The 20,028-nt window shown below is 41.6% G+C and overlaps 1 protein-coding gene across 1 annotated transcript in view; it reads right to left on the reverse strand.

The window, feature by feature from the left end:
* Nucleotides 1–20,028, reverse strand: part of MROH2B (maestro heat like repeat family member 2B) — a 66,897-nt gene that overhangs the window by 8,373 nt on the left and 38,496 nt on the right. Inside the window, 13 exon segments of the mRNA XM_060094321.1 lie at nt 280–317; nt 320–393; nt 796–936; nt 2,205–2,393; nt 2,865–2,990; nt 3,523–3,680; nt 5,826–5,978; nt 14,610–14,691; nt 16,268–16,286; nt 16,736–16,856; nt 17,172–17,261; nt 17,515–17,610; nt 17,706–17,841. Coding sequence (XP_059950304.1) covers nt 280–317; nt 320–393; nt 796–936; nt 2,205–2,393; nt 2,865–2,990; nt 3,523–3,680; nt 5,826–5,978; nt 14,610–14,691; nt 16,268–16,286; nt 16,736–16,856; nt 17,172–17,261; nt 17,515–17,610; nt 17,706–17,841 — 1,423 coding nt within the window.

Consider the following 20,028-nt stretch of genomic DNA (forward strand, 5'->3'; position numbering starts at 1 on the left):
TTTGTTTTGTCCCTTCCGGGTTGATTCTCTACCCTTCTCTGTCTTGGGAGTTAATGTCTGTAGACCAGAGGGCAGGGAGAGGATGAGGCTGGGTTCTTTTTCCTCTCTCTTTCTCCCTCTCTCTGCTCAGGTACTGTGTCTCTGGCAATAGCTGGCTCTCTCCATTGCCAAAGATCCCAGAGAGGGTCCCTCTTCCGTGGCTCAAATTCCCACTGAACTCCTGAGAGAAATACCCAGCTGGGACCCAACAAGCCTACTGGGATGGCTGTGCTCCCTTGCCTCAGAGAGGAAAGCTGTGCCCGTTATCCAGTAGTTCCTGAGGAGGAGGTCAGGGATGGGAAGAGTTGTTCCGTGATGTCCGGAATGACTCTGTGCTGCCACGCTGCCACGCTCCTAGAAAACCAAGGCTCCCATTGCAGCAGAGGCTTTTTTCTTTCTAAACAGTGGAAGACATTTTAGTCTATTTCTGTATCAGGAAACTAAATGATCCAAAAAGGAATGTTAAAAAGGAAAGAGCACCAAGGCTTAACTTTATAATAGCCTATCCAAGTGCCCGACTGAAGTGTAGTTTGCCTAAAAGTGTTCATTGTATCACTATTTTCTGCGGGGTTGGTGAGTTTGGGGCTGATCCTACTGTCTCTTCCCAACCCCTTTGCTCTTTCTTCCCTGTTTTTTTTTCCTGGACTCTTAAGTCCTTACTGAATCAGTTGCTGTCAGTGAAGTTGCCTGCATTGCATTTTTACTTTGTCTTCAGTTTTTTCCTTCATATCCAGTTCTGGAATATCTGCACATTACCTGGCCAGTGCACAGACTCCTATGTGGTGCATACTGGGACTGCTGAGGAGGGTCCACATGTTGTCCCCCTCGTCAGATTCTTTGGCCAGCCCTTCTTTCATGGCCTGGGCCTGCACACACTTCAGAGTTGTAGTCGAGAGCCTGAAGGAGACAGTTGGCATCACAAAAGTAAGTCAGTGCCATGCAAGGAATTGTGAATCCCCAAGTCCTTAATAAAATATCATCAAGCTGTCTGTATTCTGTATTTTCACTTATTATATCTTGGGGCTCTATATCGATATGTGTGGATCTGGTTACCTGTAAACACTGTATTCTACAGAATAAATATAGCACATTGTGTTTCTTTTTTAAAAAAATGTTCCCTACAGTGCTCCCTCACTCCTGGATGAATGGAGGTTGTTTCACTTGTTCTAAAACAATACAGCACCTTGGAAATCAGGATGCATCTCGCAATGGATAGTGCGTTGCAATTGTTGGCCAGACGGTAGTTGTGATGCAGTTGCTATTGCCTGTGTATACAATGCGTGTACATGCATGGATTTAGGTATGGCTCTTTGAGCTGTGGGCATTTCAGTAAAGTTACATGTACTATTGGAACTACATGTGCTGAGCCTAACTGCTATTTAAAATGTCTTTAAAAAGGTTGATTTGACATCGGAACAAAAAGTTAATGCAAAAGAACAGGAAAGCAGAGCAGTGTGATAAAGGATAAAAATCTATACCTGATAATCCTCAAAGAGCTTTTTGGATTGATATAAAATGCAAATTTAATAGTATAAGAAAGCACTGGGGCTTCCCTGGTGGCGCAGTGGTTGAGAATCCGCCTGCCGATGCAGGGGAACGGGTTTGTGCCCCGGTCCGCGAAGATCCCACATGCCACGGAGCAGCTAGGCCCGTGAGCCATGGCCGCTGAGCCTGCACGTCCAGAGCCTGTGCTCTGCAACGGGAGAGGCCACAACAGTGAGAGGCCCGCGTACCGCAAGAAAAAAACAAAACAAACCACTGATTCCTGACTTAATTGAGAATTTTTTTTTTTTTTCCTTAATGTGACGGGAAATAATGTTGCTTCCTTCAACTGGAGAAGTCTTAGATTTGAGGAAATGTGGTATTTATTTTTATTTTATATTCTTTCCTTGGTGTCCTTGAAAATCACAGAATTCCAACTTTCCTTGAAAGGTCTCAATGAACGAAAACAAAGGAAGTGGATTGGGCCCTCTAGGGAAGAAGACATAACTGCTTATTCGTTATGACCGTTCTGGGCAACTATGCCGGGTACCCAGGGAAGAAGAGCTACGAGGCTCAAGGATGGAGGGGCCTCGTTTCTTCACGGGTAGTTGAGGCCATGCCAGCCCCGTCTGGAGTCTGGGGTCAGGACTGCTCTGGAAGTCCCTCTCCGCCTGGCTGTTTACCTGCAGGGGTCTGCGATCTGCTGCCACTCCCCATGCTGCATCACCCGCCAGCGGCGGTTTAGGGTCGACATGGGCATCTTCTGGCCCAGTGTGCAGCTGACCAGCTTCAGGAAAAGGGTGAACATCTTTGAGTACAGGCCTGCGACAGGGGTGCCTATCGACACCACTTCATAAATTGCACAGGCCACCTGAGGGGAGAAAGGACCCTGTGGTCAGGCAGGGCTGATCTTCCAGTTTGTTTTCTCTACAAAGGATTGCTTTCCAGGTTGACCACACTTGTGGTAAAAGCACATAGAAAAGAGTGGGTTTATTTGTCTGGAAACTTCTTAACTCCTGCTGTGTTTCTCTCTCAGGGCTGCCATGTGGGGCGACTCCAAACTCCAGGGGGCACCAGTATTGGGGTCTTTCAATAACAAGTGGATATCTTGAAGACTAATTTGGAAATACAGAGACACAGATTTTCTCTGGGCTGATGAGAAATTTCCTTCTAAACATGATCAACTGCAGACAAAATCACTGCCATATTTGTCCAATATAAACTGGAATTGATTTAAAACCGGGGTATGAGAGGGGAAGAAGTGCGATTAATGCTGCGTCACCCAGTGCCAGGTGGGATGGAGTGGGACAGCATCCTGGGTGGGTGGCAGGTTGTCCAACTCAGAGATCGCCTCTGTCCCCGCGAGGTCATCTTCTAACTCATTCTCCAATTTGTCTATTAAGGCTCGCAAGAGTTTGCCACTGGAGCCTGGGTTCTCAGCCAGAGCCTTCCACAGTGTCTTTGTGTCCCTAGGGAAGCACGGCAGGAAGCCGATAAGGCTCTGCTCCTTGGGATGTGAGCTTTTTCATCTGATCCACTCTAAAACCGCATTATGACTAATCACAGTTGCAAGGATGGATGGACATGCCAACATGCCTGGGGATAATAAGAATGTTTTATTTAACAATCTAGCATTCTGGCCTTGGGTTGCTGAGGTTTGTTAATGTCCATCAAGACAGAAGCCTCTCATATAGATTCATTCTAGGCAACCAGAAAGGGGAGAAATATTCACTTTCTATTACTCACTTATTCCTATTAAAGAAACACACACACACACACACACACACACACACCCCTAAAACTCTCATAATCCAATGAGGACATATATTTGAAAAATACTTGGAAAACCATTACCTGTGATTCAAACACCATTTTTGAAATTATTCAGGTGAGGTGTTTTCAATTTTTATTTGCTATCTTTCTCTCAAACCACAGATTCTTCCCCAGTACCTTACAGAATGGCCTTCCCTAGGAAAAGGGACCAACTCAGTTAGAATCTACCTGTCAAAGGGCAGAGGTTTCTGTAAAAGGTTGGCAACAACTGCATCCATGTGAAAGCTGGCTATTTGGGAGATGGCTTCCAGCATAAACTGAAAACTTTCCCCCTTTTGTCTGAGGACCGGCATGTGATGGTAAATTATGCCCAAGATCTCCAACAGCTAAAAAGAGAAAGCCAAATCAAACACTGAGTTGCCATTTTTCCTCTACACAGATGGCTTAGGTCACGTACGGTCAGCATATTGTAGGTGGTGGTTGATGAATTAGAAATAATGTTAAAAAAGCAATTGATTCTACACAGGGCCTATTTCTTGCTCAGGATGATTATTGATAAATTGGGCATTTATTCTTAAATCAATTTAGCAAACATTTAGCGAAAGGCTGCATTAGGCCAGGTGCTGTGTAAATGCCAGGGGCATTTACCAGGGATGAATAAGATGCAACCCTTTCTCAAAAGGAATGGGTGGTCTCATAAAGGACATCAGCCATATACCCAAGGGCTGTGCACAAGGCTCTGTATGGCAAATGGTGTACAAGAGGTACAGGACTGATAGGGGAATCCAGAAGTAACTGAGGTCACTGTGGAGGGACATCTGGTCTGGGTCTCAAAGGATTAGCAATTCCAAAAGGCAAGGTGGAGATGGTGGCGAAGGTCATCCTCATCAGAAGGAAGAGCACAGGTAAAGGTGTAAAATCAGACACCATGAGAATAGAGCACAGAGGGTTTAGAGAGCAGTGAAACTGATCTGTATGATAACTCCAGTGGTGAACACGTGTCATACATTTGTCAACACCAAGAGTAAACCCTAACGTAAACTAAGGCTTTTGGGTGATTCTATGATGTGTCAATGTGCATTCATCGATTGTAGCACATGTACCACTGTGATGTGGGATGTGGGTAGTGTGGAGACAGGAGGTATACGGGAACTCTGTGCCTTCAGCTCCATTTTGCTAAGAACATAATGGCTGTAAAACCATAAAATCTATGTAGAAAAATGGCATGAGAGCATCGTAGAGGCAAATGTGGAAAAGGCTTATGGAATAGGAGAATGGTCCAGTTTGGAGCAAAGAAAGAACGAAGGTGATAAAAGGAAGATAACTTGATAGGAAAGATGAAGCCAGATGCTAAAGGGCATTGAGGGCCACCTTTCTGAGTTTGGGTGTTAATCTGTGTGCAGGAGGGAATGATATTACACATCTGGCTTTTGACATGGATAAGGGCATGTCTCCATGCTAAAGAACCTTTGCTTCTAGTGGAAATTTTCCCCGCTTACTTTGGATAGGCACTTTTAGGTAAATATAATATTTTCTCAGAATTATAATTCCTTAATCATAAATATCCTGCAAACATGAATACCACACAGTCCCATTTCAATGATTCTTGGAGAGGATTTAGGTCCCTATTGTAAGCCTTTACTTAGTGTGTGAACAACTTCCCCTTTTATGCTAAACACACAAATACATGGACATTCCAAATTTATTAACCTTTGATTCTCTCATGACTGGCCCAGGGCCTGCCACATAGTATGTACTCAATGAATGATTTTGAAAAAAGCTGACTGGACAGTAATTAGCACAGAGGTCATTTCTAAAAGTCATGCTTTGGAAAAATTTTAAATTTAGGGTGGTTGATTCTGGGCTATGGGGACCATAACTTCCTCCTCCTGTTCCCCTTGGAAAGCCTTTATTGAGTTAAAGATTCTTTTCCTCCTGAATCTCTGAATTGCTGGTGTTCTGTTTCTGACTTTAAGAGAGAGAATAGAGTATCTCCATTTGGAGCTCTTAACCAGGCTTCCTGAATTTAAATCCTGTTCTCTCTGCTTAACTTTCCAGTTGGGAGGAGGGACTGAGACTTTTCTTTCAGTCAATTCCCCAATGACAGCCTTCTTTACCAGAAAATACCTAAGGGGTGTTCAAGAGCAGCTCGCAGAGTGGCAGTGGGATTAGAAAATTTTCTTGGCCCTCAGTGGCCATCTTAAAGGCATTCGTTCACAAGGTCACGCTCATCCTTGCAGACCTCACAACCCAGTTTTCCATGATCCACATGCCTCTGACCAGAGAGTGGCAGTCTGTAAAGTTCTTATCATCACAGACTAGAGAAGCAATTGAGTCAGGCTAGACAGGCACTCAGCGTGAGCCTGGCTGTTCACACGCAACTTGGGTCTCTGTTGAGGCCTCCTGAGGCCGTGCGCACTCCTGCCTGTGGCCCATCAGAGGACCAGCTGAGAAGTGGCGACCTACTTCTGGTATTGGAATTTCAGAAGTGTTAGAATTCTGCTCAGTTGTCAGATTGACCCTTGGTTCACCTGATCTTCTAAAGCAGCTCCCTGCTCTTTCAGTGCAGCGATCATCCAGATGCCACATGCCTTTGTACACGTGGGGTTGAGGCTCTCCAGACCATCCAGCGTTTCCCTCAGGAACATGAGCATTTCTTTACTTGGGATGAGTCTACTGACGATCTGAGAATGAACCAGAAAGACTCATGTCATCATCCACCTCACTTCATATCTGGACACCTATGCTTGGTTTTAGGATATTAGAAACCACCGGGCTTTCCACAAAGTTAGCATGTGACTGGGGCCATAGAAACCGGAGAGAATACTAAAATAGGACATAGACATGACCTTTCAACTTTTTTTTTTTTTTTTTTTTTTTTTTTTTTTTTAAATTTTTTTTTTATTTTACAAATTTAATCAGTTATACATATACATATGTTCCCATATCCCCTCCCTTTTGCGTCTCCCTCCCACCCTCCCTATCCCACCCCTCCAGGCGGTCACAAAGAACCGAGCTGATCTCCCTGTGCTATGCGGCTGCTTCCCACTAGCTCTCTACCTTACATTTGGTAGTGTATATATGTCCATGCCGCTCTTTCACTTTGTCACAGCTTACCCTTCCCCCTCCCCATATCCTCAAGTCCATGCTCTAGTAGGTCTGTGTCTTTATTCCTGTCTTACCCCTATGTTCTTGATGACATTTTTTTCTTAAATTCCATATATATGTGTCAGCATACAGTATTTGTCTTTCTCTTTCTGACTTACTTCACTCTGTATGACAGACTCTAGGTCCATCCACCTCATTACAAATAGCTCAATTCCATTTCTTTTTATGGCTGAGTAATATTCCATTGTATATATGTGCCACATCTTCTTTATCCATTCATCCGATGATGGACACTTAGGTTGTTTCCATCTCCGGGCTATTGTAAATAGGGCTGCTATGAACATTTTGGTACATGTCTCTTTTTGAATTATGGTTTTCTCAGGGTATATGCCCAGTAGTGGGATTGCTGGGTCATATGGTAGATCTATTTGTAGTTTTTTAAGGAACCTCCATACTGTTCTCCATAGTGGCTGTACCAATTCACATTCCCACCAGCAGTGCAAGAGTGTTCCCTTTTTTCCACACCCTCTCCAGCATTTATTGTTTCTAGATTTTTTGATGATGGCCATTCTGACTGGTGTGAGATGATATCTCATTGTAGTTTTGATTTGCATTTCTCTAATGAGTAAAGATGTTGAGCATCCTTTCATGTGTTTGTTGGCTGTCTGTATATCTTCTGTGGAGAAATGTCTATTTAGGTCTTCTGCCCATTTTTGGATTGGGTTGTTTGTTTTTTTGCTATTGAGCTGCATGAGCTGCTTATAAATTTTGGAGATTAATCCTTTGTCAGTTGCTTCATTTGCAAATATTTTCTCCCATTCTGAGGGTTGTCTTTTGGTCTTGTTTATGGTTTCCTTTGCTGTGCAAAAGCTTTTAAGTTTCATTAGGTCCCATGTGTTTATTTTTGTCTTTATTTCCATTTCTCTAGGAGATGGGTCAGAAAGGATCTTGCTGTGATTTATGTCATAGAGTGTTCTGCCTATGTTTTCCTCTAGGAGTTTGATAGTGTCTGGCCTTACATTTAGGTCTTTAATCCATTTTGAGCTAATTTTTGTGTATGGTGTTAGGGAGTGATCTAATCTCATACTTTTACATGTCCCTGTCCAGTTTTCCCAGCACCACTTATTGAAGAGACTGTCCTTTCTCCACTGTACATTCCTGCCTCCTTTATCAAAGATAAGGTGACCATATGTCCGTGGGTTTATCTCTGGGCTTTCTATCCTGTTCCATTGATCTGTCTTTCTGTTTTTGTGCCAGTACCATACTGTCTTGATTACTGTAGCTTTGTAGTATAGTCTGAAGTCAGGGAGCCTGATTCCTCCAGCTCCATTTTTCGTTCTCAAGATTGCTTTGGCTATTCGGGGTCTTTTGTGTTTCCATACAAATTGTGAAATTTTTTGTTCTAGTTCTGTGAAAAATGCCATTGGTAGTTTGATAGGTATTGCATTGAATCTGTAGATTGCTTTGGGTAGTAGAGTCATTTTCACAATGTTGATTCTTCCAATCCAAGAACATGGTACATCTCTCCATCTATTTGTATCATCTTTAATTTCTTTCATCAGTGTCTTATAATTTTCTGCATACAGGTCTTTTGTCTCCTTAGGTAGGTTTATTCCTAGATATTTTATTCTTTTTGTTGCAATGGTAAATGGGAGTGTTTCCTTGATTTCACTTTCAGATTTTTCATCATTAGTATATAGGAATGCCAGAGATTTCTGTGCATTAATTTTGTATCCTGCAACTTTACCAAATTCATTGATTAGCTCTAGTAGTTTTCTGGTAGCATCTTTAGGATTCTCTATGTATAGTATCATGTCATCTGCAAACAGTGAGAGCTTTACTTCTTCTTTTCCCATTTGGATTCCTTTTATTTCCTTTTCTTCTCTGATTGCTGTGGCTAAAACTTCCAAAACTATGTTGAATAAGAGTGGTGAGAGTGGGCAACCTTGTCTTGTTCCTGATCTTAGTGGAAATGGTTTCAGTTTTTCACCATTGAGGACGATGCTGGCTGTGGGTTTGTCATATATGGCCTTTATTATGTTGAGGAAAGTTCCCTCTATGCCTACTTTCTGCAGGGTTTTTATCATAAATGGGTGTTGAATTTTGTCAAAAGCTTTCTCTGCATCTATTGAGATGATCATATGGTTTTTCTCCTTCAACTTGTTAATATGGTGTATCACATTGATTGATTTGCGTATATTGAAGAATCCTTGCATTCCTGGAATAAACCCCACTTGATCATGGTGTATGATCCTTTTAATGTGCTGTTGGATTCTGTTTGCTAGTATTTTGTTGAGGATTTTTGCATCTATGTTCATCAGTGATATTGGCCTGTAGTTTTCTTTCTTTGTGACATCCTTGTCTGGCTTTGGTATCAAGGTGATGGTGGCCTCGTAGAATGAGTTTGGGAGTGTTCCTCCCTCTGCTATATTTTGGAAGAGTTTGAGAAGGATAGGTGTTAGCTCTTCTCTAAATGCTTGATAGAATTCGCCTGTGAAGCCATCTGGTCCTGGGCTTTTGTTTGTTGGAAGATTTTTAATCACAGTTTCAATTTCAGTGCTTGTGATTGGTCTATTCATATTTTCTATTTCTTCCTGAGTCAGTCTTGGCAGGTTGTGCATTTCTAAGAATTTGTCCATTTCTTCCAGGTTGTCCATTTTATTGGCATAGAGTTGCTTATAGTAATCTCTCATGATCTTTTGTATTTCTGCAGTGTCAGTTGTTACTTCTCCTTTTTCATTTCTAATTCTATTGATTTGAGTCTTCTCCCTTTTTTTCTTGATGAGTCTGGCTAATGGTTTATCAATTTTGTTTATCTTCTCAAAGAACCAGCTTTTAGTTTTATTGATCTTTGCTATCGTTTCCTTCATTTCTTTTTCATTTATTTCTGATCTGATTTTTATGATTTCTTTCCTTCTGCTAACTTTGGGATGTTTTTGTTCTTCTTTCTCTAATTGCTTTAGGTGCAAGGTTAGGTTGTTTATTCGAGATATTTCCTGTTTCTTAAGGTGTGATTGTATTGCCATAAACTTCCCTCTTAGAACTGCTTTTGCTGCATCCCATAGGTTTTGGGTCGTCGTGTCTCCATTGTCATTTGTTTCTAGGTATTTTTTAATTTCCTCTTTGATTTCTTCAGTGATCACTTCGTTATTAAGTAGTGTATTGTTTAGCTTCCATGTGTTTGTATGTTTTACAGCTTTTTTCCTGTAATTGATATCTAGTCTCATAGCATTGTGGTCGGAAAAGATACTTGATACAATTTCAATTTTCTTAAATTTACCAAGGCTTGATTTGTGACCCAAGATATGATCTATCCTGGAGAATGTTCCATGAGCACTTGAGAAAAATGTGTATTCTGTTGTTTTTGGATGGAATGTCCTATAAATATCAATTAAGTCCATCTTGTTTAATGTATCATTTAAAGCTTGTGTTTCCTTATTTATTTTCATTTTGGATGACCTGTCCATTGGTGAAAGTGGGGTGTTAAAGTCCCCTACTATGATTGTGTTACTGTCGATTTCTCCTTTTATGGCTGTTAATATTTCCCTTATGTATTGAGGTGCTCCTATGTTTGGTGCATAAATATTTACAATTGTTATATCTTCTTCTTGGATTGATCCCTTGATCATTATGTAGTGTCCTTCTTTGTCTCTTCTAGTAGTCTTTATTTTAAAGTCTATTTTGTCTGATATGAGAATTGCTACTCCAGCTTTCTTTTGGTTTCCATTTGCATGGAATATCTTTTTCCATCCCCTTACTTTCAGTCTGTATGTATCTCTAGGTCTGAAGTGGGTCTCTTGTAGACAGCATATATATGGGTCTTGTTTTTGTATCCATTCAGCCAGTCTGTGTCTTTTGGTGGGAGCATTTAGTCCATTTACATTTAAGGTAATTATTGATATGTATGTTCCTATTCCCATTTTCTTAATTGTTTTGGGTTCGTTATTGTAGTTCTTTTCCTTCTGTTGTGTTTCTTGCCTAGAGAAGTTCCTTTAGCATTTGTTGTAAAGCTGGTTTGGTGGTGCTGAACTCTCTCAGCTTTTGCTTGTCTGTAAACGTTTTAATTTCTCCATCAAATCTGAATGAGATCCTTGCTGGGTAGAGTAATCTTGGTTGCAGGTTTTTCTCCTTCATCACTTTAAGTATGTCCTGCCACTCCCTTCTGGCTTGTAGAGTTTCTGCTGAGAGATCAGCTGTTATCCTGATGGGGATTCCCTTGTGTGTTATTTGTTGTTTTTGCCTTGCTGCTTTTAATATGATTTCTTTGTGTTTAATTTTTGACAGTTTGATTAATATGTGTCTTGGTGTATTTCTCCTTGGATTTATTCTGTATGGGACTCTCTGTGCCTCCTGGACTTGATTAACTATTTCCTTTCCCATATTAGGGAAGTTTTCAACTATAATCTCTTCAAATATTTTCTCAGTCCCTTTCTTTTTCTCTTCTTCTTCTGGAACCCCTATAATTCGAATGTTGGTGCGTTTAATGTTGTCCCAGAGGTCTCTGAGACTGTCCTCTGTTCTTTTCATTCTTTTTTCTTTATTTTGCTGTGCAGCAGTTATTTCCACTATTTTATCTTCCACCTCACTTATCCGTTCTTCTGCCTCAGTTATTCTGCTATTGATCCCATCTAGAGTATTTTTTATTTCATTTATTGTGTTTTTAATCGATGCTTGATTCGTCTTTAGTTCTTCTAGGTCCTTGTTAACTGTTTCTTGCATTTTGTCTATTCTATTTCCAAGATTTTGGATCATCTTTACCATCATTATTCTGAATTCTTTTTCAGATAGACTGCCTATTACCTCTTCATTTGTTAGGTCTGGTGGGTTTTTATCTTGCTCCTTCTCCTGCTGTGTGTTTTTCTGTCTTCTCATTTTGCTTATGTTACTGTGTTTGGGGTCTCCTCTTTGCAGGCTGCAGGTTCGTAGTTCCCGTTGTTTTTGGTGTCTGTCCCCAGTGGCTAAGGTTGGTTTAGTGGGTTGTGTAGGCTTCTTGGTGGAGGGGACTACTGCCTGTGTTCTGGTGGATGAGGCTGGATCTTGTCTTTCTGGTGGGCAGGTCCACGTCTGGTGGTGTGTTTTGGGGTGTTTGCGGACTTTTTATGATTTGAGGCAGCCTCTCTGCTAATGGGTGGTGTTGTGTTCCTGTCTTGCTAGTTGTTTGGCATAGGGTGTCCAGCACTGTAGCTTGCTGGTCGTTGAGTGAAGCTGGGTGCTGGTGTTGAGATGGAGATCTCTGGAAGATTTTCGCCGTTTGATATTATGTGGAGCTGGGAGGTCTCTTGTGGACCAGTGTCCTGAAGTTCGCTCTCCCACCTCAGAGGCACAGCACTGACTCCTGGCTCCTCAATTTGGGATGATTTGTTGTCTATTCATGTATTCCACAGATGCAGGGTACATGAAGTTGATTGTGGAGCTTTAATCCGCTGCTTCTGAGGCTGCTGGGAGAGGTTTCCCTTTCTCTTCTTTGTTCTCACAGCTCCTGGGTCTCAGCTTTGGATTTGGCCCCGCCTCTGCGTGTAGGTCGCCGGAGGGCGTCTGTTCTTCGCTCAGACAGGACAGGGTTAAACGACCTTTCAACTTTAAGTAAACTTTTCTTGAAGTTGTCTCTTGATCATCTCATTATTTATTAAATTTCAGGCCTACCAAGGCAATTTCCTCTCCAAATCTGAAGTTACATCATACCCCATAATGGAAAAATAATGCATAATGTTTATATGCCATTTTATATGTTGTAAAGTACTTTCACATACATTTCATGTATCATAGAAATAAGGCTTGTGTCTGCCAAAGAATAGCTAGGCTTGAAAATTCAGGAAATCTATCACTGTGTACTAAGTGCTGTGCTAAATACCCAGTGCCTCACAGTATCCATACAGAGGGTGCATTATTATTATTATTTTAACATCTTTATTGGAGTATAATTGCTTTACAATGCTTTGTTTCTGCTGTATAACAAAGTGAATCAGCTATACATACATATATCCCCATGTCTCCTCCCTCTTGTGTCTTCCTCCCACCCTCCCTATCCCACCCCTCTAGGTGGTCACAAAGTACCAAGCTGATCTCCTTGTGCTATGTGGCTGCTTCCCACTAGCTATCTGTTTTACATTTGGTAGTGTATATATGTCCATGCCACTCTCTTACTTCATCCCAGCTTACCCTTACCCCTCCCTGTGTCCTCAAGTCCATTCTCTACGTCTGTGTCTTTATTCCTGTCCTGCTCCTAGGTTCTTCAGAACCATTTTTTTTTTTTTTTTTTTAGATTCCATATATATGTGTTAGCATATGGTATTTGTTTTTCTCTTTCTGACTTACTTCACACAGAGGGTGAATTATTATGAACACTGTCTTTTGCTTTTGCATGTTTCAAGATCAAGAGTAGTCAATGAAAAGTGAAGAAAATAAAAACTTTGCAATTTTTGTCTCTAAACAAGAACTATACACAATGCTTGGTTGTATATGTCTCTCTGTGTGTATGAATGAAAAGGCAGGCAGGGGAGGTGAAAAGTTAGAAGTTTGAATAAAGTCCAGGAGCATTATCTGGGGCTTTAGCCAAGCAAGATGGTCATGATTATGAGTTTGTGGGTGTGAAAACATTCCTATTCACAACCGACTTTCTCCAGTATTAAATGGCCCGATGATGTTTGGTAGAACCATCTTTGAGAGGAAATGAGTTCTTTTCATGAGTAGTTGCATATCCCAGCCGGTTTCTGAGTTACCATGGCTCCAAGATCAAGGCCTAGACTCGTGCCTCTGTTCTGTATAACACGAAATACCTGCATGGGTCCAAGCTCAACAGTTATTTTATTTTATTATTATTATTTTTTCATATTGGGATGGATATTGGTTAAGGAAGAAAGGGAATTCATGTTTTCGAGCACCTCTCATGTATCAGACACTTTCTTAGGCATCTGACATGTTCCCTCCCTGTCCCCCACGGGCTTGTCTCCTATGTCCTCATCACCTTCTCATCCCCACTGCTGCCTCCTTAGTCCAGGCCACCTAATCTCATATGTAGATTCTTACAGTTTCCTTCAAACTAACCTCACTAGTTTCACTCTTGCCGGCCTATAGTCTAGTCTCAACATGGCAGCCCGATGACCCTTCAGATAATATAAGTCCGATCACGTTCCTCCTCGCAGAACCACCACTAGCCCATAAGGAGCTTTTGCAAATTAGGAAAAGTGCCCTGTTCTCAAGAGAGCTCTCTGTTACTGTCACAGTGACTGAGTTTGTTGGACCCTTTACTGCCCTCTGTAGATAACTGCCATAATAGACATATAAACCTATAATGTCCACGTTAGGAATGATGCTGCCTTACACAAGGGTGCCCTTGTACATTTCACAATTGCCACAGTGTACCTAGTGGTCTTGACTCTTCTCTTCAAAACCCTCTGCTGGCTTTTGATTCCAATTGGAATAAAAGCCAAGATCCTTAACAAGTCCTGGAAGGCACTTCAATCAGCTCTGGGCTGTCTCTTGGATCTCATGACCCACTTCTTTCTCCACCTCAGGGCCTTTGCACATGCTGTTTCCACTCTGCCTAGAATGTTCTTTTCTAGATGTCTTCATGGTTCTCCCTTTCAGAGAGGTCTTCCTAGGGAATCACCCCTCCCGTACTCTTTATTCCCTTCCTTGATTTTATTTTTCTCAATTGTCACTACCTGACATCATATTTATCTGGCTGCTCCATCTACTAGGATGCGAGCTCAATGAGGGCAGGTGTTTCTATCCTTAGAGCTTAGAAAAAAGTGTGGAATGTGGTAGGTGCACAGGGCATGTTAGGCGAATGAATAAATGAATGACTTGATTGACCAGTCCTCACAACAGCTCTGAGACGGAGGTTATGCATTTTTTTTTTTTAAGATGAGGAGACTGATCACCCAGTGCACACACTTCAAGCAGTGCACACAGAGTGCGTCTGACCGACCCCAAAGTCCTGTTCCTTCCATTTCACCCCCCTGCCTCCCTCACCCTGGAGAGGGCCACTTGGTTCCCCAGGTTTCCCAGAGTATGAAATGATCAGTAGCAGGTGTTGCCTGTGCACATGGACCCAGAGTTAATAAATGAGTGGACAAAGGTCTTTCATTCAGCTAGAATGGCTAGGCTGTTGCCCTCCTGGGTGGCAGGGTGTACACAGCTACCTCATTTGGAAATCAACCCGGAATCATTCTTACATCCCTTGGCCAGTCCTCCATATCTATTACCTTTGCTATTTTGGAGGAAATCTTGATCTGGACCTGCACATCATCACATTACAGCCCTTCCTGCAAGTCCTGTAGTCTTCCACTTCCAGGCGAATGCCTACAATCAACAAAGGGTGACATAGGAGTTCAAAGAGCTGATAGGGGTTGAAGAAGCTGTGTGTATTTTGATGTGACACTAATTCAGCTGCTGGATGCCTTTAACAAACCCACTAAAGCCTGCCGGATTAGATGGTGGGCATAAGATCAAACACTGATTGAGTAGTTTCTGCATTCCAGCAGCATGCTGAATACTCTGCACGTAATGATCTCATTGCTCCTGAAAATGATGTGAGGTTATTTGCAGTTGAGAAAGCTGAGGCAGAGAGGTGTAAAGCCATTTGGCCGGATCACGCAGTTAGTAAAGATAGGAGAGCTGGAACCTGAACCCTGGTCTGACACCAATGCCCAGGCTCTTACTCCTCTGCTCTACTGCTGTCTCTGTTGGAGCTCCATTCTGCACTGAGCCACTTTGGAGGAAGTGGTAAGGAAACCATTGTAAGAGGAACATCAGCAACTGTGTAAGTGACTGTTGATATCAGTTTGTAAATGCAGACCTAAACGGTAGTAATATTCTGTTTGTTGTTTGAATGGAGTATAGTAATTGGGGAAACTCACACCTGAACCACTCTGGAAGGCAGCCTAGCCAATGGGCAGACGACCTGGGCTCAAAGTCCAGCTCCACTGCTTTCAATTGTCCAAGCAACTGGTAAATTTCTTAACCTCAGATCCCTCATCTGCTTTAACAACTGACTGAACAACACCCATGAGTATTAAATGGGTATTTAATTTAGTATCACACTAGTTACTTGTATCTAGTAAAAAAAATAATCATCGTTTTTCTCTCTACCATATTTATTTGGTCAACCAAGAAAAAGAGTTAATGTGAATAATAAAGTATGGGATTTCTTGTTAACAAAGAATATTTAAGGACCTGAACTTTGTATGTTTCAGGAAAATAAAGGACACTGAAGGGGGAATAGGTAGAACAATAATAGAATTCTAATTCCTTTCTTCCTATGAGGTCCCTCTCTGGCACATTTCTTCTCTTATTAAAATGGTCCTTTAGTTCTCACTTCCTTAATTCATTTTTTTCCCCCTGGCTTTGGTAAAAGCATATACCCTTCATGAATTATCTTCCCATATCCCAAGGGACTGTCCCTTGACTGTCCCATATCCCAAGAGACCTATTCGGACTCTGTTGAATAGTTTGTCCTTTTTGACTGACTCTACCCTCTGCCCCCAACCAAATCCCACCTTTTGGCTCAAAAGCTTTTGCACAGCAAATCTAACATACTTTTCTTATGCGAATCTTAGAATTATAATATCTCTGTGCTTCCAGCATCAGAACAGTGCCTGACACATGAAAAGTCACTCAAGAAATGTTTACCGAGTACCTAAGAGAATGAAGAGCCAAGGGTGGGCATGAGCTGCAGTCAACCTGGCCGAGTGTTCCTGGCTGCACCTGGTCTGCAGAGAACTGTGCATACGATGCAGGGACCACCTCGGTGAAACACCTGCTTATTTAACCTGGATTTAATCAGGAAGCCCTGAGTGTTGGTTTCAGCCTGAGACTGATGTTTTAAAATTCCTTGTATTTCCTGACATTGACAGTTATTCACGTGTCCTGGCAGAGAGGTCCTGCTATGCAAGCTGGAAAAACCTCCACAAAGTTATCTCTCTTAGGAAACTCTGAAAGGCACTTTCGCACCATAATAATAGTGCAATTTCCTCTGGAAGAAAGCCGTGTGATAGAGAAAGCTTTGCTAATATGCCCAATTGCTGTGTGATTTAAATCGGACTCTCTCGAAACATTTTACCTGCTTTAATGACTCTTTATCACGCTCTGGTGTTATTAGCTTTATTTAAAAAAAACCCAGAAAATAGAGCCACTGAGGAAAAAGGATCTAAAAGAGAGACAAATTGTGTGACATAATTAAGGTATCAGAGCTCAGAAATGGCTGAACTGGGGGAGGAGAAAGAGAAATAGAGGAGGAAGGAGAGAGATACAGATGGACGAGGAGAAAAGCTGAGAACAAAAGAAAACAGGTATCGTCTCTGCATCTGTGGATTTCACATCCTTCCCTCACCTTTTATGCAGAACAGACCAATAGCCGAGCTAGCAGCCGCCTGGCGGATGGAGGGCAGGGTGTCACAGGAGTGAGGAACCAGGAGGCCGAGGAGTGAGCCGATTTTAAAGTTCTCTGGTGCCTGCAGGACAAAGGGGGACCCCAAGGTGACGGGGTGGCTTGATGATGTCCCAAGATAGTCCCAACACTGGATATTAAGTCCCTTGTTCCTTTCGTGCAGGCCCTTAGAATAAAATGGAATCTCGGACTTTAAGGGCGGTGGTCAAGTAAGCGAGCAAAGACGCTCTGGGTTAGGACAGACCTCGCTGGTGGTTCTCCGGAAAGACTCCACCTGGGACTGGAGATCCGTCACGCAATGAGTTTTGGATTCCAGCGGCCTCAGAGGTCGCTGCTGTTAGCAAGCAATGCCATCCATCCATTTTAGGGGCTTCCTTACCTCAATATCATTTGTCAGCACTTTCGCGGTGATCTGGAAGGCTCTTTCCCTTTCCCACTCTTTTTGTGAAACAAGCCACATCCGGAGAAGCTGTTGGTCAAAAAGTAAAAGTCTTTCTTTAGTATCCTCGTATTCATTCGCTCTTGTTCTCTCGCTCTCTGCCTCCTCTGGAACAGGGTGCTGGCCTCCCCACAAACCCTTTTTAAGTGGGCTGGCCCTCGTGGGGGGCCATGTGGGTCGAGCTGGACGAGTCCCTGTGACGAGGATGAGGCAGAGTTTGGAGGGTGCCTTGGAGCACCGATTAGGGACTATGAGAGTCCGTTTGAGCAGCGGCCCTACTCACGTTGAACATCTCTTGACAGTCCTCTGCTTTCACGTTATCCCACATCATGGTCCTCAGCAGCTTCCCCAGAGCATCCATGGATCGTTCGTAGAGAAACTGAAATCAAAGTGAGTGCGAGGGTCAGGCCGAGGGGAGCAAGTTCATTCATTCTACTCCACTCTGCGCTCCCCTCGGGCCTCGCCCCCTCATACATGAATGTGCTCCTTGTCCTTGTCTGTCTTGCCCTCATTTTTGAGTTTTTCCAGCAGTGGAAGGGACAGCAGCTCCCGAATGTTCTCCTCAAGAACATTGAGATGGTCATTCAGTGAGAGCTGAGGTGTCAGTTGACTGAAACGAGAACCACGTGGAGGAGTGGATAGTATGTTGACAAACAAAACATAACCCAGTAGAATTCCCAAGAACTGCCAGTCTGAAGGGGCTGAAGGGGTCAGGTACGTTTCTGATGGGTTGGGATGTTGAAGGAGGTGGTGATGGAAGCAGAGAGAGATTGGGGACATAGAACCAGACGATAGCGGTGGGCGTGGTCCACACGCTTCGGGTCTAATTTATTAAAGTGATAAACCATCACTTGGCTTTGCATTACTTTACCCTTTATTATTATATGACCTAACATTCATCTACTTGTTTTCTTCAGCACTTGATTGTGTGTGCGTGGGTGTGTGTCTGTGATAGAGAGAGAGAGAGATTCTAAGTTTGGAGCAGTGAGTTTTATAAATTCTATATGTCCTCTCATGTTATATGGAATGTCACACATACTGTAGGTTCTTATAAATGCACAAGTGAATAGATGATAATGGAATCTTCCTTCTTTTGTTCCTTTCTTTCCTTCCCCTCTTTCTTTCTTTCTGACATATACTATAGACATTACGAGGATATAAACAAACCTGGACATAACTTGGAAAAATGTAAATGTTCAATAAACATGAAAAACTCCATTTGTTATTAAATAAGTGTAAATTAAGACAATACAATACCACTTGTCAGCAACCAAATTAACAAAGAAGTTAAAAAAGATGACACTGTCAGAGAAAGGTGAAATTGGTCTCTCACTGGAGAGTACAAGTCAGTAACAGCTGGGACAGTGCTATTGAAAGTGTTAAATGTGTTGATAGATGCTGAACAATCTTCTCATCCTTACTGTCTGTCTGGCTGTTTAAAAAACTCAACTTATTGAGCTATAATTTATGCACAACCAGCTGCATCCATTAAAGTGTGCAATCAAATGAGTTTCATACTCATGGAACCACCACTATAATCAATATAGAACATTGCTATCATACCCCAATTTTTCCTTATGCTTCTTTGCAGCTCGTCTCTTCCTGTACCCTGGCCCAAGGCAACCACTGATTTGCTTTCTGCCATTAGCGATTAGTTTGCAAGTTCTACAGGTGTCCTGTCCATGTGAGGATAGCCATTAGCAACATGTGGCTATTGAAAGCTTGAGTTGTGGCTGGTTTGATTTAAAATATGCTGTAATTGTAAAACACTGGATTTTGAAGATTTAGTATGAAAATCATGTAAATTATCTTATTCTTTATTTTAAATACTTGAAATAATATACTGAATATATTAGATTAAAATTAATTATTAAAATTAATTTAACTTGTTTCTTTTTACACATTTAAAAGTGGTTACTAGAATATTTTAAAGGACATATGTAACTTGTATTATACTTTATTTCTACTTGACAATACTGTTCTGGAGCCTGGTTAATTCTTAATTTATCTTTAAGATTTATTTGCACTTTCTTTAAACCTCCCTCATCTTTGTAAACATGGCAACTTGTGCCTTCCTTTATTTTGCTTCTTATTGAGTTTTAGAGAAATTATGTGAATGTGTTTTGCATTTATTTCCCCTAGTTGACTAAAACTCCTTCAGAGCAAGGCCATATTTTGTTCAACATTGTCCTTTTAGAACCTAGCTCAGTGTCTGATACATGGATGCAACTCAATGATATTTATTGAAACAAATTGTCAACTTTTATAATTAGAAGTTCAGAGAACACTTTTTGCACAAGGGTGTTCACCAAAGTATTACTTACAGTTTTTAAAAACAAGAAATAATTAAATGTAGCAATAGGAGGTTGATTAATAATTAAATGTAACAATATGAGACATATCTATGCACCAAGATATTAGGCAGCCATTAAAAATGTTTGTTACCTCAACATAATAAATGCCACATATGAAAAGCCTATAGCTAACATCATGCACAATGGTGAAAGACTGAAAACTTTCCCTCTAAGATCAGGAACAAGACAAAGATGCCACTTCTATTTAACATAATACTGGAAGTTCCAGCCAGAGCAATTAGATAAGAAAAATAAATAAAAGGCATCCAGATTGGAAAGGTGAAGTAAATTATCTCTGTTTGCAGATGACATGATCTTATACATAGACAATCCTAAAGAATCTACAAAAAATATTAAAACTAATAAGCAAATTCATCAAAGTTGCAGAATACAGAGACTTCCCTGGTGGCTCAGTGGTTAAGAATCCTCCTGCCAATGCAGGG

This window comes from Mesoplodon densirostris, chromosome 3, assembly GCF_025265405.1.
Source record: "Mesoplodon densirostris isolate mMesDen1 chromosome 3, mMesDen1 primary haplotype, whole genome shotgun sequence".
Taxonomy (NCBI): domain Eukaryota; kingdom Metazoa; phylum Chordata; class Mammalia; order Artiodactyla; family Ziphiidae; genus Mesoplodon; species Mesoplodon densirostris.